General features: G+C 42.3%; 2 protein-coding genes across 3 annotated transcripts in view; one reads left to right on the top strand and one right to left on the bottom strand.

The window, feature by feature from the left end:
* shisa8b (shisa family member 8b) overlaps window positions 1–7,523 on the bottom strand; it is a 32,751-nt gene extending 25,228 nt beyond the window's left edge. Inside the window, exons 1-2 of the mRNA XM_018685431.2 lie at window positions 6,924–7,523; window positions 5,681–6,372 (exon numbers count right to left, since the gene is read on the bottom strand). Coding sequence (XP_018540947.2) covers window positions 5,681–6,330 — 650 coding nt within the window. The 5' untranslated portion in view covers window positions 6,331–6,372; window positions 6,924–7,523. The remainder of the gene's footprint in view (window positions 1–5,680; window positions 6,373–6,923) is intronic.
* Window positions 1–25,083, top strand: part of desi1b (desumoylating isopeptidase 1b) — a 55,081-nt gene extending 29,998 nt beyond the window's left edge. For both annotated transcript variants that reach the window (XM_051066502.1, XM_018685430.2), the window contains one exon: window positions 24,620–25,083. In XM_051066502.1, the coding sequence (XP_050922459.1) occupies window positions 24,620–24,626 (7 nt within the window). In that variant the 3' untranslated portion in view covers window positions 24,627–25,083. The remainder of the gene's footprint in view (window positions 1–24,619) is intronic.
* The last annotated feature ends 372 nt before the right edge of the window (window positions 25,084–25,455 follow it).

Genomic DNA, 25,455 nt, shown 5'->3' with positions numbered 1-25,455 from the left:
GTCTTTTCCTTGCTCTAGCCAAATAATTAACATTTTTTCTCCCCAGCTATCCTTAAAGCATATAACTGCCTCTCTGTGGTGATTTATCAACTAGCTAATGGTTGTCTGGCTAATTTTTCAGCTGTTAAATACAAGCAGCAAAATTAGTATTTGTGTTTTCATGCTAACTTGCTAACAAGTTAACCAGCACAGTTGCAGCCATGTGGTTTTTCTTTTTTTTTCAGTTCTCACGAATATGATAAAAACAAGTTCCTGAGGTAATATTTCAGTTCTTAAATATAGTTTTCTGTGTTATCATTCATCTGTTTTATGCAGGTGTAGCGTCCGAGTGGGTTTTTGTTTTCGCGCTAACAAGCTAACTTGTAGCATTTCCCTCTGGCAGGGTGGCCTCCAGGTGATTTTTCTTTATTCAGCCACGTTTAAAATGGAAGAAATGCAGTTCTGTGCTACAAGTTTTCAAGTAGTTTACACAGTTATCTCAGTCGATTTTAGCTGGTTGTCATGCTGTTTGAAGCTGTAGACAGATGGCCCATTAGAGGTTTGGGAGAGGGATGAAAAGGAGCTGCAGGGGCCAGCTCACTGTGAGTCTGCTGGTTTCATGAACTTCACTTTTGACTGATATGGGTTTGACTGTGACAGACACAATATTCATCTTGGAATCAATATACGTAAAAATTTGAAATGCAGCCTACAAGTAGTCTTTCAACTTTTCAGATGTCAACCATTTTAGCTTTACCCTGATGAACAGACCAACTGCAAAGACAAACACAAAAACAGCACACAAGCCAAACCCTTGAGTCAGTGGGTGCTGACCCACATTTAAGTGTGTGTGTGTGTGTGTGTGTGTGTGTGTGTGTGTGTGCGTGCCAGTGACCGCCCGCAGGCTGAGGAGGAGAGAGGAAGGTAAAGCAGCTGGGGGGTGTAAATTGTCACATCTGATACAGACAGGAAGCTGTCGACTTAAATGTCCTTTCACTTTGGGAGGAACTGAGGCAAGCGAGTGACGCAGGCACATATGTGTGTGCACTTTAACACGTCTGCTTGTAAACATACATGCGATGCAGCCGGGCTCACACACACACTCACACACTTTGGTGACAGGTGAGAGGTGATCGACAGTGACAGCTCAACCCTGGAGGTAATCAGAAGGCAGGAGGGATGGAGGGGAGCTGAGAAAGTGGAGCGAGAGAGGAAGGAAAAGTTGATGAAAACTTCCTGTCTTTTTCAGCTTCTTAGTGGAAATATATTTTCTCACATGGCAGGTATTTAGGGATCACGCTGGTGTGATTTGCCTCATGCCTGCAGTGTCTTTTTTTTTTTCCTTCTCTCTATGAAGACCAGAGGAAGTCACAGTGAAACTAGCGACAACAGGGCAGAGGAGCTCATCAGAGGAAAACAGGATAGTGAAATGAGTGATCAGGTATGTTAATGTGCACATATGATGCTGTTCATCAGAGTGTACATGGGGTTATGTCAGGAGCAGGCAAAACTATGCTAAAAGTTTACAAAACGTCAGTGAAATTAAGCGTGAGTGGTGAAAATGCTCTGGAAAATAAATTCTTCTGTTTATTAATTAACACTTTTTCTGGATTTCACTTCACTGCAGAGCGTTTTCGTGCCCATTTGACTGTTTTCACCTACATTACACATTATTCACATGATATTGTGATGAGATAACTATCAAACTTATAATAACGTGCACTTGTACAATCCAATATCGACTTGTACTATGACTTATCTTGTATTTTTACATCATTGTTCATTTGTGCAACCAATGCTATGTGCTAAAGCTAATGTACAGTATCTTCAAGCAGAATTTGCTTTGTCATTTCATCTCTTCCGGTTAGTGTTCAACAGCTGCAGCACATCCACAAAATCCATTTATTAACAACTTAACTCAGACCCCTATTACTGCCGTCCACCTCCCTCAGAGGACAATTTTATTCAAATTACTGTTTTAATTGTTATTTACAATATGAAACTGCAGACTGGTGTAATGGAGGAAGCCTCTATTAATGTGCTGCTAACTTGTATAAATGCAGGCTGATTAAAAACTCTTCTTGCATCAGCAGGGACTTAATCACTTTCTAACAAGTTATTAAGTTTGTGGTCATGTCATTATAAAGGGTCACGAGTTTCTCACTTTCTAATGAGTCATCAAGATGGTGTAAAAGCTGTCAAAAAGTGAACACAAGTTGTACTAGATGTGTATGTACAGCAGCCAAAAGCGAAACTTGTCTGCCCAGAGTTGTTTTTACTGATTTTATAAAGCGTTTAAGGAAGTTTTTACCTTAATTAAGTCTTTAAATGTTGCTCTGTTGAAGTCACGTGTGATTTCAGAGCTCAATAAAATCGCACTAGTTGCTCAAAAAGCTCCAAACTGTCCCAACAAATCACATCAACTGGCCAAAAAAAACGCCCTTGAAATATAAACCATGACACTGCGCCCCAGTGTCATGATGATGTGTGTGTATGAAAGACAAAGAGACAGAGTGAAATGGAAAAGTGATAACCATTTGTTGCGTGCAGTGGCGGTCCATACGTATGCCCACACTGTATCGAGTATTGCTTATCTGTCTGCCTTAAATCAGGTCAGAGTAAATGGCAGTGCCCTTCATTACATAACATGGCAGCTAAAAAGCCCAAACACACACACACACCACACACACACACACACACACACACACCACACACACAGTGGAGATAAATGACATGCAAACATACAGATCCATCTGCATGTAGCAGCTGATGCCAGATGAAAACCTTCTATCTCCAGAAAGTCAACAAACATCCTCGTCGCTTCATCTACCAGCTTCATGTATAATTTCACATCTGACTATTTTATCTCTGTGTTTGTCTAATAATCGGAGATACGAGGTTTCCCTGCTGACTGCAGCTGGACACGCACATGCACGCACACACACACTCCACGCATGAATGCACTCGCTCGCACTCGCCCCGCATTTGCACACGCTTCTCTCTCGGTTTGAACCATGTGACCTCAGCTGCCACCATGTTGGGTCCTTGGCCTCTCGTGCTTGTGTTCGGCGGACGCCTGCGCTGCACTCCTGGCTATCCTGACCTCTCGCCGTGGTCGATCCGGACCGTGCTCACGCAAAACCTAAATGCCACCACTATCATTCTTGCTGTTAATTGAACTATAAATCACTGCGAGCGTGTACAGACGTGCGTCCGTGCAGATGTGTGAGTGTGTAAGATCGTGAAGGTCATCGGTGTTTGTTTACTCTCTCGGTGTAAAGCCAGCCCCTCTCCGGTTGAGGTCTTTCATTAGACGTGACATGTGTGACCTAAGGCGGCGCTCTCCGCTCCCTTTTGTTGGCTGAGGATTAGTGCAGCCTGCAAACACACCGAACCTGGTGTGGTTGGCGGCGAAGTGGAGATGTATTAGAAGGTGTGAGAGTGTGTGTGTGTGTGTGCGTGTGTGTGTGTGTGTGTGTGGGAGGAGGGTAATCTGAGAGGAGGATCACTTTGGATTTCAAGTTTCAAAGCTGATTTGGGAGAACTGGTGGGATTTCAGGGTGTTAATCACCCTCTGCTTGCAGGATGTTGAGATGGTGGGGAGGACAGAAAGAGAAGGTGCATGACGAGAGTTTGATAGGTGCAGATGGCGTGAGAGCAAAGTGTAAAAGTTGCCCTTTTGTGCTTCGCCACTTTAACATCCCAACCCTAAAGAGAGTGGGTGTATGTTACATATTTATGCATTTCACCTCACACAGTGCACGAGGTCTTAGTTGCACGTACACTTTTGGACCAGGGATTTATGTCAGCGGGCTAATAACCAAACGAGCTATGCAGGCAGAGCAGTCCAGAAACGGTAAAGCTGTAATCGTTGTGAAATTTGTTTAATCTCGAGGAGGAGCGGTAATCTTGTCGAGTTGGGCTCACAGAGGGAGGGTGTTTATGCAGCGGGGAGTGTTTCTATTTCAGTGAGGTGCTACCCTGCAGGAAATATTAATCCTGGCTGTGTGTTATCCGCCGAATGAGTTTTTGGCGGCTCAGGTTAATGGGGAGACATGCGAGCACGAGCTGCTGGTCGATGGAGAGTGTCGCTGTCTGTGTGTCTCAATTAAGATGCAAAGAGACACCAACTTAAAAAAATAAATAGCAAGCAACGGGAGGAGAGGGTGAGACGAGAAAGGTGAAAAAGAGAGGATTGGATAAAGATGTGTGGTTGAAATTGGGCCTCAAAGGAAAGGAAGGAAAGAGGAAGGCTGCTGGGAGAAGGAAAGCAAAAAGGAGGAATGATAGCTGGACAAGGAGGGACAGAAGGAAGGACGGGCTGAGGAAGGAGACTTAAAGAAACATCAGCAGTGTGGTTTGTGACAAAGAACAGGCGAATGGTGAGATGCGAGGATCAAAAACTAGAAGCTCAGAGAGATAAGAACAAAAAGAAGAGATAGAAGAAGAGAACGTGGAGAGGCAGCTAACGAGCGTCGGGTAGTTTGGGAGATTTGAGCCCATGCCGTGCGATGTGTGTTTGCTGTAATCGATTTCCTGAGGCGAACGGATTGAACCCCACCAGACCACGTAGTTGACCCCAACAGCAGCGGGAGTGTGTGTTTACATGTGTGTGTGCATGCTTGCAAGTGTATCCGGAGAGAGAGAGAGAGAGGTGAAGTAACCAGGCTGTGAACGTCTAACATCTTCTCTATGACAAGTTGTGTGTTCATTAACGTGGGAAACAATCTGTTTCTCAGCTAATGGAGACAGAATTTGACGACAGCCTGGCTGATTAATTATTTCTCGCTCAGTCCAAACATGTAAGAAGTGATTTGACTTGAGCTCGTTGTAAAACCTCGCACACGTGACAGGAGGAAAAAGCACCTACTCAACACTTAACAGCTACTGCAGCAAAAACTGTTTGGTCGATTTTTTTCTTTTTTCAATTTTTTTGTTTATTTCAAATATAAGTCATGCTTACAAGCAAAGCAAATGGTACACAAGGGGTGGAGTACAAAATTATATGAAAAAGAAAATAATGAATGGAAAAAAAGGAGAAAGAAAGACACAAGCACAAAGAAATAAAAGAAAAGCAAAAAAAAGCAAAATTAGAAACATGAAAAAAATGATGAGCAAAAGCAAAATAAGGGCATGATTTATATGAGTGTATGGTTGCTAAAGTCCCATTCACACAACATTTACAGACTCTCAGCTTTTAAAATATAACAGCAACCTTATTCAGATTTTCTCTCTCTCTGACTCTTTGTTCTGCTCTGACAAAGCTTGGAAAAACACCTGAACAGGTTGGAGTGAGGTGGTCAAACTTGATCATGTGTTGTTAGAGAAGGCTTAGAGGTTAATCGTACACGTGCAAGCAAACATACACACATGCACACACGTGTTAGTAGGCCTACGAGTACACATTCAGAGTTGGAAGTTGTAAATTCCAAGACAGCAGGTTGTGTGTTAGCGTGTTCACGAAACTGCATCTTTTCTCTTTCTCTCTATTCCTTTTTTTTCTTGGTCTTCTGGAGATGAAGTCAGAATTTTCAACTTTCCAACTTCCCTGCAATGCATCAGGAAACACGCGCATGCAAGTACACACACATTTGTGCATTCATAAACACACACTCTCACTCTCACTTTCGTCCACCTCTTTGTTTCTATCTACTCTGTATAAGTAACGTCATCAGCATGTCATCATCATCATGCTCCTCACCTGGAGTTGAGGTCAGCGTGTCCCGCTCCCGCTCCTCCTCCTCCTCCCCCGCTCCCCCCGCGGCTCTTCTCCAGGCCCAGTTTGGTGAAGATGCCCACCAGCACCATGATGGCCACCACGCCGCAGATGATGTAGACGATGAGGTGCGTGCGGTCCCGGTCCTGGTCCCCCTGGCCCTCGGTGATGGTGGCCACGGGCTTGCCGGTGTTGGCCCAGATGGGCGTGTCGTAGTTGGAGCAGATGCTCTGGTCCAGCCGCTGCTGGCGGAACTGGCAGCAGAAGCGGTAGAAGCAGGTACCGCAGCAGTACAGAAAGACGCCGGCGTTGCAGTTGAACGGTGGGTCCCACTGACCCATCACGTCGTAGTAACCCTGGCAACGGGTCCCGCCAGCCGGGGGGACGTCCTCATCGTCCGCGTCCCCGCCGCTCGTCGGCGTGGACAACCCCGTCTCCAGAGGGGTGTTTTGGGTCGTCTCCACGAAGCTGGGAGTCGTCTGGTTGGCCAGTGTGGTGGGGACGATGAACGGGTCGCCTTTGGTCACCGTCATCGTGGTGACAGGCGGGTCCTGGGTGAGGGCAGGCTGGGTTATAAGGAGGGAGAAGAAGAAGGAGAGGAAAAGATGGCAGGAGGAAGGGATGGTGGCCGCCATGCTGCTGGGAAAAGCCCTTTTGTCCAAAGTCCCACCTGCAGGCTTTCGAACAGGAAGGAGTCGAGTTTGGAGACAGATGGAAGAGCAGGGTTGAATTATGACAACAAACATGAACAAACACACAAAAAAATTCTCAGTTACTCTCAGTTTTCATGAAGTTGCCTTTTGCCGAGGCAACAACGCCACAATAATAACTCGAAAACAAGCCGATTTGCTGCAGGCTCCAATAAAAACTCAGAAAACATTGATTTTAGTCTGAATGTTTAAACAGATGGCGTATCTGCTGTATTGATCTTACATACTTATAGAATCAATGACGAAAAGAGGGCAGAGTCACTGTCCACCACATCACCCGACTTTTTTTAACGTTAAAAAGAGCAGATTAAATGTTTAGTATCAGCTGTCTGACACAGAAATGTGAAACTGACTCTGCTGACTTTTTTACCTTTTTGAGAATAAACAGTGAGTGCAAAACATGCTTTTACCTTCAAAATAAGAGCTTATCTATGTATTTTTCATTTTGAGGAAGCACCACAAGGCACCATAAAACAGTAACTCCTTGATAATTTGCTGTTGAAAATCACTGAACTCACCTTTTCCCTCGTTGCAGTCTGCACACAGTCCTCGCTGATTCCTCCCCAAAGTTCAAGGGCTAAAAATTCCCTCTAGAAATATCCACAAACTTTACTCAGCAGCATTTTTTTCCCCACGAGCATCCCTGCAGCTTTCTCTCTTCCTCATGTGTTCTCCATCGTCAGCTGTGGGCTCGATCCAGGAGTGGGGTTGGGGTAGGGGGGATTCAGCAGAACACGAAACGACACACTCCTCTTATCCTCCTCACCCTCGTCCCTTTCTCCACTCGTATCACCTCCTCCTCCTCTTCTTCTTCTTCTTCTTTCAGCACTGCTCTGTCAGTGCTGGCAGGTGTGAGTCCAGACCGGTCCTGGACTGTTCAGGGTCTTCTCCTGCCAATACCCCTGTGTGTGTGTGTGTGTGTGTGCGTATGTGTGTATATGTGTGTGTGAGTGTGTGAGAGAGAGAGAAATTTGTGTGTGGCAGCACTGAGCGCTGCAACAGTTCAGGAACCAAATGAGATCTCCTCCTTTGTTTACCCCTCCTCAGTGCCAGATTGAACAGAGTGTGGGAGAGAGGAGTGAGAGAGAGAGAGAGAGAGAAAGAGAGTGTGTGTGTGTTTGTGTGTGTGTGTGTGTTTGCATGTGGGAGGGAGGGGGTTATCCAGCTGCATCTCCCATCATGCCCAGAGGAAAAAAGCCTGGAAGGAGGCGAAAGATGGGAAAAAAAATTTAAAAAAAGCAGAGAAAAACTGAAATGTGGACTGTAACTGAGTGATGAATCACTTCTTCTATCAATTTTTTTATCTTTTTTTTCTTTGTGCTCATCTCTGTTTATTTGTGTGTGTGTGTGTGTGTGTGTGTGTGTGTGTGTGTGTGTTGCAGTGTGTCGAATATGTTTGCTGGCTGACAGAGGACAGTCAACATCTGCTGCGGTCACTCCTGCTCATCATCCACTTATCCCTCCTCCATCCCCTCCATCCTCGTCTATCTCCTGCATTTTCTGCACCTCCCACCCCCACGTGCACACGCACATGCACGAGCACGAGCACCACAACCCCCCCCATCCCTTTCTTCTCCCATCTCTTCCCCGCCCTCCCCTCGCGCCTTGGGCACAGATAACACACTTGTTCGCAGATTTCTGTGTCGACCATGTGCATGTATGAAAGTATATGTGTGTGTGTGTGTGTGTGTGTTTACATGTGTGTGTTGATTCAGGACTTAGCCAGGTCCGACTCCAGTTTCGCCTTTTCTTTTGTTTAAATCCTCAACCTGCGCTGGAGATGCCAAAACCAGGAGCTTGAGACTGGCACACACACATGCACACAAGCACACACCAGATCCTCGCTGACAAAAATCAGTACACATGCACATGGAAAAAAAAACTGTAGATAAACACACTTACACAGACACACACACACACACACAGATGCCACTGCTGAGGCCAATTATAAGAGCTTTTCCCAAAGTAAACTACCACATGTACAATTTTTAATGGAATTATAAGCCAGATTGACAAGGGACTTTTTGTTTTGCTTTCCGCTAATCGCCTCTCCCAAAATCCCCTCCTTTATGTCTTGTCATTCCGGAGCAAACTCAACACTTCCTCCACTTCCCTCTGATTTCCACTCTATTTTGCGTGCCGGATATCAAAGAGAGAGAGAGAGAGGGAGGGAGGGAGAGAGAAAGTGTAATGGAGAGAATGAAAAGAACAGAGTGAATGTAGGGCAGTGGGGGGGGAGGCCGAGAGAAGAGAAAAGAAAGAGAGAAAGAAGAAGAAGAAGGGGGGAGGGAGAGGTGGAACAGTGGAGGAGAATTGATTGGCTAAGGACCAGAGAAGAAAGAGGAGAGAGAGAGAGAGAGAGAGAGAGAGAGATGGGTTTAGAGGAAGAAGTAGGAGGGCGAGAGATGAGAGTTTTGGGGAGGATGGAGGGAGCGGAGAGAGGCGACAGGTACAGGATGGAGGAGTGGATGATACGTCGGCGGGTGTGATGAGGGGAAGAGAAAATGACACAGGAAACTTTATTTATTTATTTATTCATTTATTAGATCCCCCACCATCTTTATGATGTGTATGTACACACACAGCAGATGTTTGTTATGTAAGAGTGAGCATCGATTGGAACGTGATGTGCAGAAGGTCACCGAGCCAGCAGAAAAAAACCACATGAGGATCCAGGAAGAGCGGAGGGTGATTATGGCATGAAAATGGGTTTAATTCATTATTAATTATTACCGCAGCTGAGGGAAGCTCCCAGAAGTTGTAGAGGTCCGTTGTGTGTTTGCGAATTTCCATCATCATCATCAAAAGATGAGGCGAACGGGGCGAGGAGATGTGAAAACACACGTTCATTCCTGTGGTCATAATCAGATTTTCCATCGATAATCACTGAAGTAAAGGTCATAGTTTACACGTGTGAAATAAGAAACGGTCTTCGCTTCTGCTGCGTATCTGCTCTAGTGCTCAAACTTGTTATTTATGGTGGTTTGAGGGAAATGGAAACAGGATCAGAGAGAAAACACCAACGTAAATCACAGATGGGCGTGTTAGAAGTCGTGACAATCGTGGCCGATCACATTCACGCAGGGAGAGATTTCCTCAGAGGAAACCTGTTGTTGTCTGCGACATTAAAGTCTGAATACAGCAGCTCAAGATATACTGTCAGCGGCAGCAGATGGTGTCTCCTTTTAATTTGAATTCACTTTGGACGTCTTGAAGAAATTATGATCATCATGTTTTCCTGTGCGTAACAGTGCGCTGCATTATCACACAATAATCCACAACCACCTGCCGTTCAACACCACAGTATGTGCAGTGAGAGTGGAATTCAAACTGCGCTCTTGTTTTTTCATGTTGTATTTCTTGATTTCTGAAATGATAAAGTTGAATATATTTATCAGCTGTACACAAAGTGATTGTTGAGGGAAACCGTCGCCTGCTTCATCTTCACATTAAGACATAAACGTGATTCTTACTTAACATCTGTATTTCAGCCTTTCTGACTTTACCATTCAGCCCAAAGCTCGGCTGTGCCCGAGTACAGAATCACAGAGAAGTGTGGCCAGAAAACCAAATTTTAGGGACTTTAATTTTGCACATCTGTGTCATGTCTCTCCAGGCTGCATGTTTGAAAAGTTGCATTTTCAAAGAAACATCTGAAAGTGAGCATATCCTTAGTTAATGCTCTGTGTGTTGTCTCCTGTCATGTCAGGTGTGCTGATTGATAATTGACGACTTCTCCTCCTTTTCATGAGACATTTATTCTGTCTGTTTGTTCCTCGTGCTGTGACGGCGAAAAGTCTGTGACTGAAAGAGCTCAGAAAATAATGTGCGTGCTGTAGGGAAGCTGCAGATGCTTTGACCTCTTCACTTACTAAATGTTTTTCCGTAGAGCACCTCCCTGATTTGCAGGATGTGTACAATAGCTCTGGAAACTTTCATAGTTTAAATGCTCTTCACCCCATGTGGCACAAGAACCAAAAAAAAGATAACTTGCCTCCAGTGAAAATGTCGCTTTTGCATTTCTGTTTTCACCGGCTCGGCACCTTCAGGAAAATAGAGGTCAAGGTGTTTAAATGAGAAAGCGCGGTGTGTTTTTGTGAAGCATTTAATAGAAATAGGAAAAATGAAGATGATGTTTGTGTGTGTGCGAGTGTTGGGGCTGTTGTCGCCACATGAATTCTAAATAATCCTGTTGAATTAATGCTCATCTTGAACTAGATTCACGAAGTGCCTCCAGGTCTCTGATTTACTCCAGCAATGTTGCCCCCTTCATTAGGAGACACTTTGAATATCCCGAATGTGTTGAATATTTCATCTGATGACTTCACAGCATCTATGAATATTCATATTTTGTCTTTGTGTGCTTCTTCAGATAAAGTGTTAATGGAAACATCTTAATCCTGAAACACATGTTTACATCAGCTAACGGTGGCGTACAGTGCAGTTTGGGGTCGAGTCTGGTCAGTTTTTCTAACTCATGAACAAACAGAGATGGTGTAACGTTCAAGTCTCGAGTTTTCCAGCAGATACAAAAGATGGTTTGACAGCAGAGAGAGTTTCCGTGATCTGAAACGTCAACGATAAATGTCAGGTTTGGTGTCAGTGTCTGAGAATCAAAGGGCTGTTTTTTAAGAGCTGCCATCTTACACCAGTCACACAGAGAGGCACAAAGACCAATTTATACACCTGCAGAGGCTGAAAACGGACCAGAATGCACTGCAGCTGTACAGTATGTTTATCACAATTATTTCTCTCTTTTTAGTAAAGGGTGGTGCAGTAGTCCAACCTGAAGTTAGCATCACTCTGGTACCTTCGACAAAAAGCCAACTTAGAAAGTTAGTGACAGTTTGAAAGAGCGTGAGTAGAAACACAACGAGGCTGTAAAGGTGGACTGGTGAGTTGAACGTCCCCGACAATCTCCGTGGTCTCATATAACCACTTGTTAGCAACTGCCTTTTTAAAAATAAAAAATAACAAGTGGGATATTTTCTGACAGATTTTATGTCGTAGTAGAATAAAACGTGAAAATGTTTTGAGCTCGTTTAAACCACAGATCTCGTTTTAGGCATTTCAACCAAAAACCCACCGACTCTGGGATGACGGAACCAGGAGTGGTAAAATTTACTTTCAGGTTTTAAGACTCATTTTCTTCAAACTACAGTTTCCAAGGTCAAGAATAGACTTCCACGCTCTGCAATGAAACACATGAAGACTGCAGAGTAAAACTATTCCTAAAGACTTAAAGCACTGACTTTTTATCCAGAGGAGACAGACTATGGGGATTTACGCACCTTTCAGTCTTATTAGTCTGGATGTGACAGATGAGCAGATGCAGTGTAAAACAGAGGAATGTGTGACAGAGAGAGGATGACGTCTAACGTCTGTTAAAAAGCATTTAGGGGCAGACGTTTATTCTTGATAAAAACCTGCCAATTCTAAACTGCAGCTGGTGAACGCTGGTTTTTCCCCTGTATCCATGGGTGTGTGTGTGTGTGTGTGTGTGTGTGTAGGAAAGAGAGTCAGTACTCCACTTGAAGCTGAAGAGCCCATGCAGAGCTGTGATCAGAGGGAAGCCCCTTAATGAGTTGATCCAGGCGAGGCTTTGATGCTGGTCTGCTCAGGGCATCCTGGGAAATAAAAGAAAAGGAGGGGGAGGCTGGAAGCCAGAATGACCTTTCAACTTTTACAGTCAGTCGGTAAACTCTTGCTGCAGGGCTACAATACAAAACGTCACAACATTACCTCATCCAGTATGTTTGGACACATTTTTGCTATGAAATTCATCTTCCTGAAACTTTTATAACTTTAATAACCTTATTTCTAGCAGCATCGTCAGCCCAGAATTTCCAGTTTGTCAGAGCTGTGCTTTACTTAGCAAATGTTAGCATGCTAACACTAAGATGGTGAACATTATACCTGCTAAACATCAGCATATTAACATTGTCTTTTTGAGTCTATGAGCATTCTGACAGTGAACAGAGAGTTTATCAACATCTTCATCCTGGAAAGTCTGATGTCTTCTTCCTACAGATGCAGGATCAGACCTCAGGTTCTTTGGTTTTAATGGTTTTAATGTTGTGGCTGATGCATCAGTTAACTTGCTGTTAATATACTAAGAGTTTGGTACTGCCATGGATGCAGTTAGTGTCCAGATATCAGCCTCATAGTGCTCATGTTGATTTGTATGTTCTGTTAGAAGCTGCAGCTCAGTCCACCAGTGTGTGTGACCATCTCAGGCAGTCGTCCTGGCATTTCTTTTTTCGCTGCATCGCATGACTGGTAATTGTGCATCTGAACATTTCCAGGTGACTAACACGGCCACATCTGTGTGTGTGTGTGTGTGTGTGTGTGTGTGTGTGCTTGAACGCAGCATAAAGATCAGAGGTTATGCAGAGAGATAGCCAACATCATGCACCATTAATTGATCTGCCAGGGCCTGTAAAGTCTGGTTTTATGTGTCTTTACAGATGCAGTTATCATAAAAGCAACCTGTTTTTAATAAACCTTCTGTTCTACTGCTGCACTGTGGCTCCACAACAGAGAAATAAAACACACTGGAAACTTCTGTAGACTTCTATGCATAATTTCTGGCAGATTGTAGAATTTTAAAAGCATCTAACACGTTGTTTTTAACACCTGTTGTCTCTTTTCTTATCTAAAAAATGTTTCTAGAATCCTATATACACAAATATTTAGTAACCTGAAACTGAAAAGCCAGATTTGGCAAAAACAAACCAGCAACATACTGTGCACACAGCCACACACACAGCCACACACACACAGTAACATTAAAACAAAGTGTGACAGGGTGCAGGGGTTCGGGTCAGACGATTATAAGGTCAGCTCCTCTGGGACAAACAGTCTGACTGCACACTTCAAACAGGAAGCTGATTGATCACAAACATCAGCCCATTGATCTGTGCTTATAGGGCGTAATGTCATGCAACCGCATTGCGAGAGGAGCTCTACATATGCAGCGGAGTAATGCGCTCAGCAGCTTGTGTGACTGTCCTGAGCGATACATTTACACGTTTGTTCAGTGCATCGAATGAAACAAATGAGACAACAGAGGAGGTGACACGTAGCCTCTGTGCTCCTGACGCTCATTAGGACTTTGTTTCCCTCCAGCTGAAAAACACTGCTCTTACTCTGACATTTAAAAAATTACCATTGTACTTGTGAATATTTCTGTGAGTGCTGTGTGTGTTAATCAAAAGGAGCTGCAGCCAAACGTAAGATGGCTGAAACTACAATCCCAGTGTTAGTATTCTAGTGGACTCAGCGTGATAAAGCCTTTGCTCGTGCAGGGGCCTTTTAATGAATACCAATTACATATGTTAATTCAGGCAATGCTTTATCTGCATTTATATGGTCACAAGCGCACACTGGAGTCTGTGGTTTCTTAGGGTGCTGTCTGTGTGTGTGTGTGTGTGTGTGTGTGTGTGCTCTCATTTGCTCAGGTCTCATTGGACCACAGTCTAATACAAAGAATTTAAACTCCAGGGAGCTGGAAAGGGTAATTACAAATTAAAATCACCTTTTACATGCAGTGGGTGGGGTTCTCTTTCTCTCTCTGTGTGTGTGTGTGTGTGTCTTGTCATTATCACATGATGTGCACAGTGATTGTGTGTGTGTGTGTCTGCATTCACTTGCAAAAACACACACACAGACAGACTTAGTGGGAAATGAACTCGTATGACTTGCCCTGTTGTGGTGACGCAGCATTGTTGTTCCATTAATACGTTATGAGTGTGTGTGTGTGTGTGTGTGTGTGAGAGAGGTTTATTCTCTTATCTCTCTTTCTCTGGTAATGCTTGATTTTGAGGCGTCGACTGTCAATCCTTCCTCTCTTATCTCCTCATACAGTCTGTGTGTGTGTGTGTGTGTGTGTGTGTGTGTGTGTGTGTTTTCGCCCCGGCAGCCCACGCCGTGAGTTCACAGCACAAAGCTAATGAGTGACTCTGATGTTTCTGATGCTGCAGGACTGAACCCGTTCGGCAGCAGAGAATCTGTCGTGCTCTGACACAATGTTTTCGAGTCAAAGACGTTTAGCGCTCCACGCGTTTTGACCAGAGTAAACGCTGCTGACTTCCCGGCTCTCCTTGGGGTGGTGGGTTTTGATTTGTTGATATGAGATGTGACGTTGGGAAATGTTTGCTCCAACTCCATTTTGTTTGCCTGGAGAATAATTGAAATCTCTCCCTCCGTCACTGTCTGTTCCCTCATGCATAAAAGCAGCAGAGAACATATAAGGTCATACGTCCACTACTGCTCTAATAAGGGAACTTGAGGTGACACATTGCTTCATGTTTTGGTTGTTATGCACCAAGAGGCAAAAGGTGGTCACTGTAGAGTCGCTGTTCATGTATTTATTGTGCTCCTATCATATTTTTAGAGCTGTTGAGCTCCAAAGGAAAGCTTAATGTCAAATCACAGTAGTCTAAATAACAAAGTTCAACAAAGAAAAGTGTCACATTCTCTCATTTAGCATTTATCATCTTTGCTTATTACAGCTTTTTTAGGGACACCTGTGAAATGTAATGCAGCTCAGCCACAAATTTTGTTCAGTTCTGAGCTGTCTCTGTCAGAGAGGTACAAATCTCTCTTTATATGTTTATTATTGAGGTTGCAGGCTGCAGCAGTGTTGACGTGTTTGTTTTGTCCACCTCATTTACAAACATGAAGGGGGAAGAATTTTAGAAACAAAATTTGGTTACACTTATATAGACACTTAAGTTGTGCTCTGAACCATGATTGGCTGCCAGATTAGTAGCAGATGAATGTGAAACAACCTGTGAAGGTCAAACATCAACAACAAGTGAGGTAACAATAAGCAAAACAGATTTTTGAGTTTTCAGCAGCAACTTGTTGATTTTCTACTCTTGAACCCAAAGCGCAGCAGAATTTCTTCTACAATAATATAGCTTCATCATCAGCGTAAAATAGTATATGTATAGTTTTACTGTAGTATCAGCAGACATGAGACATTTATCAATCCAGAATGACCTTTAAGTTGAGGGTTACCTAGCTCCATATTGATCTCTGACTGGCTTATATGTCTGTCACTTACCCAGCTGATCAGCTGTTGGTTAATGCCAGGCAGAACAAGCACGCCATCCACAAAACAACTGTGAGATTGATTGTTTTTGCTGAGTGCATTTACCCCGGTATTGATATCAAGCTTGGTGCATGTAAACTGCATCCTGTTTACAAAGACCAGGGTGAGCTCATATCTGTTTTTTTGGAAACCTGAAAAGGATAGCTAGGCTAGCTAGTTTGGTAACACCCAATCTAACCGACCTGGGGTTTTCTCAAACACCAGCATCCGTGCAATAATTTATTAGTGATAGTAATAATTCTAAAACAAAGTCTTTCCATCATATAACATGACATTTATCAGCAGATATTTTGTCTTGATATAGTAGTAAAAACATGTTTTTCAAGTGTCCCAGTAAGTCATAACAGTGTGACAGTGAAACCAACATGAACAACGCCAAGACCCTGAAAGCTAAATGGAATGCAGACCATCACTAATTTTATTATTTATACCAGTGCTTTTTCTACTGTACAGTATGTCTGAGAGTTTCCCTTTTTATTGCATTCATTCAGGGGTGCGTCCTGATTGGGTCGAGATCATGACTTTGCCTACCCGAAACTCATAAATTACAAAAAGTTAATAGAAAAAACCCAGAAAATAAAGGTTAACAGGTAATTGCTCAAATCAAAAACTGCTGTACTGTATGAAATTAACAGATACATTCACATCATGAAGGAGTGTCTCCTCAATCCAGTATATTATATAGTATTACTATATGAACGTTACATGAAAATATCATTAAATAATATTATGAATTAAAAAATTATTAAACATATGAATGGCTAGCAGTTCTCAGGTAAAAACTGTTGTGACATTTCTTCTGAAATTTCTGAGTAGTTTTGTTGAGACAGCTGAGTTGAAGGTTTATTATTGCACAAGTTAATCTCTCATAGATTCTGGAAAAAACAAGTTCAATATTTGGAAAGGGCGTAGGATTTTCAGAAGTCTCAGAGACTATCCAACCCGGCCATCGCTGTTTCCCCTTCGTGCCCTGAAAGACGGGAAAAGGCGCCGAACGAGGGACAGTGACAGGGAGGGACAGCAGAGTTATTCGAGTCGGTTAGGTGAATGATTAGTGACGTTGCTCTGACTGTTCGGCTGCACTCAGTCGCCAATTAGAAAAGCAAAGACAAAGAGGGCAGCAGAGCCCAGAGGGCCTGAATCAGAGCGGGACTACCACCCACAACATCCCCCGACAAACACACACACACACAGCAATATCATTAACTTCACTCAGGCAAAGAAAACATACTGTGTGCGTTGCCCTCCTCAAGACAGAGTAACAATATGTTTTAAAGATGACATGCAGAATTTAAAGTATTTATTTTGAAATGTTTTATTTATCCTTGCGTCCTTTTTTTGTTTGGTTGTGCTTTGAGGAACACGTAGAGAGTGGGAGGTAGAAAAAGTGATTTTTTTAAAGATGAATGGTTGTCATACTGAGGAGAATGGCCACACAATGGAGCAGAGAATTCACAAAAGGTGAAGAAGGGAAGATTCAAGAGTAAATAAAGACGGGATATATAAATAGATCTGTGCCTTTTAAAGAGACTGTATGCTGTTTGGAAACTGAGAAGAGTACAGAAGAAAGAAATTAAGTGTTTTAGTTTGGATGATTTAGACACAAGGCAGGCAGACTCAAACTGTATTATCTCCAATCAGGTTGCCATGTGTGCGTGCATGTGTGTGTCTTTCTGCACTGTCCCCCCTGGACCTCCCTTGTCAGCAGTGACCTTTACCAAATCAAAGGAGATGCAAATATCCAGCTTCATTTGGGCCTATTACAACTCCACACACAGCGACTTATAGACGTGAATGAGCTCTGTGCAGACACCCAGTGAGAATAGCTGTCAGTCTTCTCGGCCGGCTTTGATTAGCAATTTGAAGGGCCTCGGCCCCGGCCCCCGACTCTCCTCAACAGATACAAATCAGCCCTGACGCTGCCTCGTCCATTAACGGCATCATTTCTAGAGAGAATTGTAATGAATCTCATTTCCCCACAGTCTTTGTGTCCCCGCCCGCCTCTTCTCTCCTCTCACAGCTTTTACTGTGACTTTAAAGGTGCTACATGTATTTGTAGTCAGTTTCATTTATTAGCTTCTTTTTTAAATTATGCTTTAAATATATCATAACCAGGATTTGAAATTAACGAAGTGCAAGTAAAGATTCATTTTGGTGGAAAATAAGTTACCAGTGATCTACAAGGAGACTATCACAGTGACCTGTGCAGAGAACTCGATATAAAACTTGCATAGAACTACAACATCACCATACATTTTCATAACAACTCCTCAAATCTGCATAAATCTGCATATGAACACCTTATGTCAGTGTGGGTTTGCACACAAACGTAGCACATCAGATCTTTGCATGTTTTCCCAGTGAACCATGTTAGATTTCTATTTCAGGCAGCATCGTATGGTAGATAATTACTGCACTCTCACAGCTCTCATAGCGTTGTTTTCGGATGTAGCAGGCAGCTGTTTTCAGCGAGAAAGAGCAGTTACTACCTAGCTGGTGAACATAACAGAGAATTCAGCGACTAAAGAGTCCGATATTTGCATCAGGAGATGGTTTAGATGAAAACAGAGCGAAAACAGAGCGAATATTTAACTTACATTTTTCAGCTGGATGTACAGAACATATACTCCTTTTCTCCTGTTTTTCTACTCTATATTTGTTTTTTCCGTGTTTGCCCACACGGATCAACAACTGTTTAATTTTTAATGTCAGGAGAAAACATCAACCTTACAACATGAGACACAAAATCTATTGATGAAGTCAAGCCATCGATTTCTACTCAGCCAGAGACTTTTCTAACCTGTAGCTGCAAAAGGTCGAGATGTCGGCGCTTCGGCCAATCACAGAGCTGCTTTTTGTCAGAGCTAACTGATTTGAACTGATTCAGATTATGTATGTGAAAGGGGCAGGAATATGGTAATGAGGGATGGCTTAGTGGATGAGTGCAAAGCTCTGATTCCTGGTGACAGAGCACATTGTGACGAGGAGTGAAAAAGTGAAGAGATTTGTGACTTCTGTCTAAAACAGAAACATGTACAAAAATATTCTCATGCAGTGTGTGTGTGTGTCGTGTGTGTGTGTGAGTCTCAGCACCTCAGTGAGTTCATGATGACTGGATCATCAGAGTAAAAATAATGATTGATAGGTGATTTATGGCATTTTACTGCAGTGAAATCACACTTGAACGAGCTGATTGGCTTCACAATCAGTGCCTCATTCATCAGCTGTTCAACCACCAGCTGACTAATAATCAATCATATTCATGCAGGTGAACTTCTCATACAATTCTCATTGTTACTCTGCTGATATGCCTCACCACCCCTGCTGCTTCTGGTCTTTTTTTAAGCCTGAATTCTCGCAGCTGCTCAGGTTCTTTTCTCACCTTGTAACTGGATAACTTCTCACTATAAATGATCAGTTCTTTGATGTAAGTCTATGACTGAACAGTGCTATTGTAACCTTTACAGTAACGTTTCAAAATCCTGCAAGAGAAAAACTTTGGAAATTCAGAATCATTCAGTGTGTTGCATGTTTGAGAAACATGAAGAGGAACATATGGGAATTAATGTGAATTTATGGGATTTAATGGGAATTAACTGGAAATTTGTGGTAATTTATACAAACTGTATCATATACAAACATAAAAATAAACATCCTGAATTTGACTTTTCTGACTTTTATTAATTTGTGAGTAGAATCTTAATAGATTCTTTATTGATCAACAAAAATGTTGATGAATGTTGAATAAACTAAATGTATTCTGAATTTTGATGAAAGCAGTTTCTGCATTTTTCCTCTCGACTGAATTTACATTAAATCTTGTTGTTTTAGAGATTTTGCTGCAAGATGTTTTTTTTTTTTTCAACTAAATTTAAGCTCAGGCTAACCTGCAATTTTACAAATTTCCAGTTTATTCCCGTCAATTCCCATGGAAATTTTCCAACTTGGTAACTTTCTAACTGTAATCACCAGAGACTCTGATGTGGAAGAACAAGGCTCTGGTTCTGTTTGTGCTGTAAAGTCTGACTGGGTGCTTAACAGAGTAAAGTAGAAACGTCTCTTTGACAGATCCATGTTAATATTCCAAACATAACACCTTTAAATCAGAGACTTTGCATGTTCACCTTTGCTCTCAGCACCTCACCAGAACAAGGACAAACCTGACCGTGTGTCAGTCTTCCTATAGACGCTGTGATGTACCGTCTTGTCGTGTACATTTGCAATGCTAAGCAGCAGCCAGGTGAGTGGCAGTCGCTGTAGTTGATTTTAATGGGGAACAGCTATTTCGGTAAGTCCTCCAGCAGGCTTCTTTCTCTGGAGTTAATCACACTGAAACAACACACCACAGCGCTGCAGCTCCTCTCTCCTCTCTTGGGGTCTCCACTGGCTCTTCCTTTTCTTCCAGCTCCGCTCCTGTTCTCTCCCTCCCTCGCTCTCACTGCTGCTCCTTGTTTTTATTTATATCTACATCTGTATCGCCTTCCCCCTCGTCTCGTTTACATCTCTCCCTTCTCTTTTTTTCCCACTTTTCTCAGTTAATCACTCAGAGTCTCACAGGGGACGATGGTGTTGAATGTCATTATACCGGCTGCATGTTAATAATACCCATTACCCGTCATGACTCCCAGGCCACCAGACCAGTTTCACCCAGAACTGTGTCTTCATTTACCCTAAACTGTGATGGATTTGTCCTCTTTAAAATAAGAGTAACCAACCTGAGGGTTTGTTTATCATCTGTTGGATGTGACTGTACGTTTTTATACATTCCTTGAAGACGTTTTCTACTGTTACTGTACCCACAATCCCACTGTACTAATTAATGTAACTGACTCCCAGTACAATCAGATCTGATCACGTCTCTGTTCTCGTCAAGTGTCTGAACTGAAGTTTCTCTCCAATTAGCTCAGGGCTGTTTGGGCTGGACCAGTCAATGAATTGATGCTTCCACTGTGATGAACCTACTTTCATATTGTCCTCTCATTATGTTTATTCAGCATTATGCTCTAATCCTCAGACACAGTTTTGTTGATTTACATGTGATGTTTATGTTTTTTGTGGATAAACTGAACAAACTTCTGTGGAAACACGTCAAACAGTCTGACACCTCTCCTATACTAATAACGATCCATTGATCCAGAATGGAAATGATTGTGTCTAGCTCGTCATTCGTGCTTCGTGATTCGCACTCAAACATGTTTATCTCGCACACAGGCTTCCTCTGCAGCCTGTGTGATTGACCTGACCTACAACACTTCACTTTTTGTTTTTAGGTCAATATTTTACCCTCTGCTCCGTCACTCACCAAACATCTGTGGAGTTCAAAACAAACAAAAAAAAATCTCTAAACCAGGCCAACATGGGTGCGTTGCGTAACGCTCCCTCATGCTGTGAAGCTGTCCCAAGGTTATGTTAAGAGACACAGTCCTCGATTACGTAATGACCGGTCAGCTGTGAGTGCCGCCGTCTCCCAAAGGCCCGTATGATGCCACCCAATTTGTCATGGCAGGTTGAACCAATTGCATCCTGTTGCTGGGTTTGATTTGGTTTTAATAAATCAATTAGAATTTAAAACACATCAAACATTTTCCATTGTTTATACATCTGCTGCATCGCTCTCTCAGGGCGATGAACCAGCTCACTGCTCTTAGATGCATCATGGGGGGAAATCTTGGTGCTTTTGACCTTTTTATGTCAGATGAGCATGGTGTGAGATATTTTGGTGAGCTCCTATGTTCTGCTTCACATCACAAAGTTGTTGCAGTGTGACACACAGGTTTGTTTGTGCTTGATTTTAAAATCTTACAATCTGAAAATGTCGATTGAAATGACTGGAAGTTTTCCAGCAAGTTTAACAGGTGAACACTGATTGTCAGCAGCAGGCTGTAGCAACAAGATATGATCATGCTTTTTCTTTTTCCAGTATGACACAAAGACAGCACCAGACTTTGCAAAGTTTATACTGAATGTCTGAAGCGAACGTTACCCTCAAGGACTGTTTAGTAAAGTTAAGATGAGTTAACTTAACTCTTAGTTTATCTTAGTTTAGCTTAAGTTAAGTTATGTTATGTTATGCTATGTTAAGATGGTTTATGTTTAAATGCCTGAAGTGAAGATTGCCCCTAAGGCCATAGTTTTAAGTTAATTTAAGTTAAGCGAAGCTAAAAGTTAAGTTAAAGTTAAACTTGCATTAATTGTTTTTTTTCTGCCAATGGGGCATTGTAACAAACTGTAAAAACAACTCTGATATATTATCACATTATGAAGTTGATATGGCTTAACTTAACTTCTTTTCAGACAGTTATTTATTTACTTCCAGCTGTTGGCTGTTTAAAGTAAAACTCATGTAGAAGCTGCTTTTTGGTTTATGTTATTCCTCCCCCTGTTCAGCCTCTCCACAAACTGTCGCCTGTGCTTGACAATTAAAAGTGTTTGTAATCAGGTAACAAAGTGTGGATCAGAGGACTCTGCATTTAGTTCAAAGAGCTCAAAATGACTATGTTCTGTGTTTTCACGCTCTCCTCTGCGACTGTCACGCTCTGTCTCTGTACTTTGTTCCTTTCAAACAAACAGGTGTAGAACAAAACACTCCTGCTATTCTCTCAGTGGCCTCCTCCCACTCCCTCCATCTCTCCATGCCCGTGCAAATGTCAGCCTTCACATCCTCTGCTATCAAAGGCTCCCCAGCCGCAGCAGGATCCACCCAAACCTGACTGCTCCTCTCACATCATACAACTTCACACAAAAAAGCAGACGGAGGCACGAAGAGAAATATTTGCCCCCCTCCCTCCTGAAATACAGAACAGCTCGGCCGAGCAAACAAAATCGTGCACGTTATAGTTTGGTTTTGTGCAGGTTTTTGCCCGATAATGGGGAACATGACGCACTAAAGCACAGGATCTGATTGGCCTTAGTGACTGCAAAATTAAAATTCACATCACCTCACCCTGACTAATAACAACACAAAGAACAGAGCTTGTTTGTGTGGTGGTATCGCAGTGGGAGAATGAATGAATGAAGAAACCTGAATTAAAACTCCTCTTAAACCTCCAGTGCCTTTTATGTAAACCTTCAAAGGGGCAGTACGCAGAATTTACAAATCACAATCAAAGCATTTTCTGAGTTTGACCCATACCAGACTTATATCCCCGATGGATCTGGACCTCTGAGGGACTTGTGAGACAGATTACAGATCCACTACACTGAAGTGCAATACTTAAATCGCTGCAGTACCTCTTTAATGTTCTGCTCTGTTATTAGATTCATTAACGTTCAGCTTTAAAGACCCCCTCTGCACACGTTTAATAACTTAAAAATACTCTGCTTGGAATAATAATTTGTGTCTCGTATGGGTTTTCCACAGAATCATATGGGCTTAAACCTGTGATCCAAACACACACAAAAACAATGTACATCAGGGGGTAAAATAAAACTTTAATAATAAGAAGAAAACCAGTCACCACAAGCTTTAGCACAGAGGTAACTATTAAATAAGCTAGAAGCCTACATGTTAGCATCGATTTGCAGGTAAAAAAAAAATAGCCTAGTTGTCCTAATCGTTACTTAGATTACATAAAACTTTATATTCAAGACATATGACAACATTTCAAAGTCTGGATGTGAACTTTAAGAAGTTGCAGTGCTTCTCTATTTTACTTTTTCTTTCAATAAATGAGATATAAAGTGTTGATTAGTGAGTTTAAGTGGTGCAGAAAGAAAGAGCCAGGCTTTCAGTCTGTATGCTAAGCTAAGCTAATCACCCCCTATGTGTAGCTTACACAAATATAAGAATGGTACTGACCTTCTCATCCAAGTCTCTGCAACAAAATAAATACGTGTATTTCCCTGTATGTCTGACCTTTCCTTTAAAGGTAGCAGCTTTGTAGAAAACATTCAAAGATCAGTGCTACGTTAAACGTAATCCAACTGTGGGAAAAACAGCTTCTTCTACCAAAGTTTAATAGCAAAGATGGCGGCCTTTTTTTTTAGCGAAACAGTTTAATTTTATTCTGAACATGTTAATATTTTGGTGATGGATGGTTTTCTGAGCACATGTGATTAAAAATCCTGCGTGACCGCTGGCTGCAGGGTGGGAGGCTCCTGTCAGCGGGATGTGGAATAAAGAGGAGATCTTTAGCCCTCGTGGCGCTGTGGCCCTTTGGAGCTCACTGTAGTTAATTAGTGGCATGGCCTCGGGACTTTTATCTGCTCTGTGTATGGGCGAGAGAGGACGAGAGAAAGTGAGAGAGAGAGAGATGCTACTGATGTTGCACTGGGGAGCTGCTGTGACCTGTGTGTGTGTGTGAAGTGAATTTGTAATTATAAGAGCGTACTGAGCTGGTTGCATGTTTGCGTGCCGTGCATCAAATATCTGTGTGTTGGATTCAGTGTGTGTGTGTGTGTTTAAGAGCGACCAACGGCTCATCAGGGTCTTTGAGAGATGATAGGGGCCGGCTGAGTGAGGCTTGAGGCATTAGAGCTCGATTCAGTCTGATGTTGCAGAGAAAAGGAGGAGGAGGAGGAGATGGTGAAGAGGTCACTTCATCCTCACTGTTCAGAACAAGAGCTCTCTAATTACCAACACTTCGCCCCATAATTCTGGTCTATTGCGGCTCCTGTGGGTTTTAAATCAGCGTCTTTTCATGGAGGGGTTTCTCCCTGTTGGACTGTTCCAGGGCAAAATGGCGGCCTGAATGGCTGATTCCACCACTGACAACTTTTCAACTTTTCTGTAGCAGCAATGTTGTTGTTTTGTTTTTTTTTTTTAATCCTACATATCCTTCTTCCCTTTAAAAAACCTAGTGCTTCCATTACCCACAATGCCAAGACCTTTAAACAGACATGTAGCTCAATGTGAAAATCCTCAACTAAAGTAAAAGCAAAGAAAGCCCAAAGAAAATATAATAATCCTGGAGCAGGTCTTGCTTTTTCATGAATAAAATTTAAGGTTGAGCTGCCTTCACCACCCTGATCATTTTTGTACAATCACCAATGATTGTACAAGTCGTTGTACAGTCGTACTTATCGCTGAACATTAATAATAATAATAATAATAATAATAATAATAATAATAATAATAATAAGCCTTGCTGTGCACAGAAAATGAAGAAGACGCTTCCTCCCAGGAAGGATGAAAGTGACGTTCAGGAAGCGTCCATCAGGCCACCTACAGCAGGATCCCTCTGATGAAACCATGAGGATTTAAAACAGTCCTTTGCTTCAGGACCAGTCAGAAAACTCAGGAACTTTCAGGAGAGAGGAACGCTGACTCTGTCTCTGAAAAAGTCAAAGTAAAATGTCACCTGTTCTTTCAGAGCCACCAGCAGCCACACCTGTATCTCCACCAACAGATGTTTCTCATCAGTGTGGAGGGAAGACTCTGGAACCAGAGAATGTTTGCTTGTTTTTGACTTCGTTTATGAATACTGTACTGTATATTCACTGTAAATTCCATTTACTGTTCATTTGTTTTATACATTATCTACTCAGGCATGTCAGTTTTGATTTTATATGTTTGATGATTCAGAATTCAGCTTGTTTTTCAATAAAATATATTGAAAGTATTACTGTGACTGTCATTATTTAATGTGGGTAGTAATAGAAATAGAACATAAAATGATCATGATGAATATTCTTATACTCTAATACTCTCTATACCTATGCTGTACACGTATACATCTGTACAATGGACAAGTAGTCATAAGGTTATAGAGGATTACAGTTTTCTGCCTGATTTGTCCATTTTGACTCTCTGTGTTCTAAAGGGTTAGTTGTAATACTTTATATCTTATATATTACGAGCACATCCTGCAACTTACCCTAACCCGTCTGAAAACACATCTTTTGATGGCTTTTTAATGCCTTACTATGACATTTTTTTGACCATTTTTGACATTGACCCTTACTATACTATGACATTTTTTGGTGGTTTTTGA

This window comes from Lates calcarifer, linkage group LG23, assembly GCF_001640805.2.
Source record: "Lates calcarifer isolate ASB-BC8 linkage group LG23, TLL_Latcal_v3, whole genome shotgun sequence".
Taxonomy (NCBI): Eukaryota; Metazoa; Chordata; class Actinopteri; family Centropomidae; genus Lates; species Lates calcarifer.
This window is presented reverse-complemented; position numbering and strand designations above follow the sequence as displayed.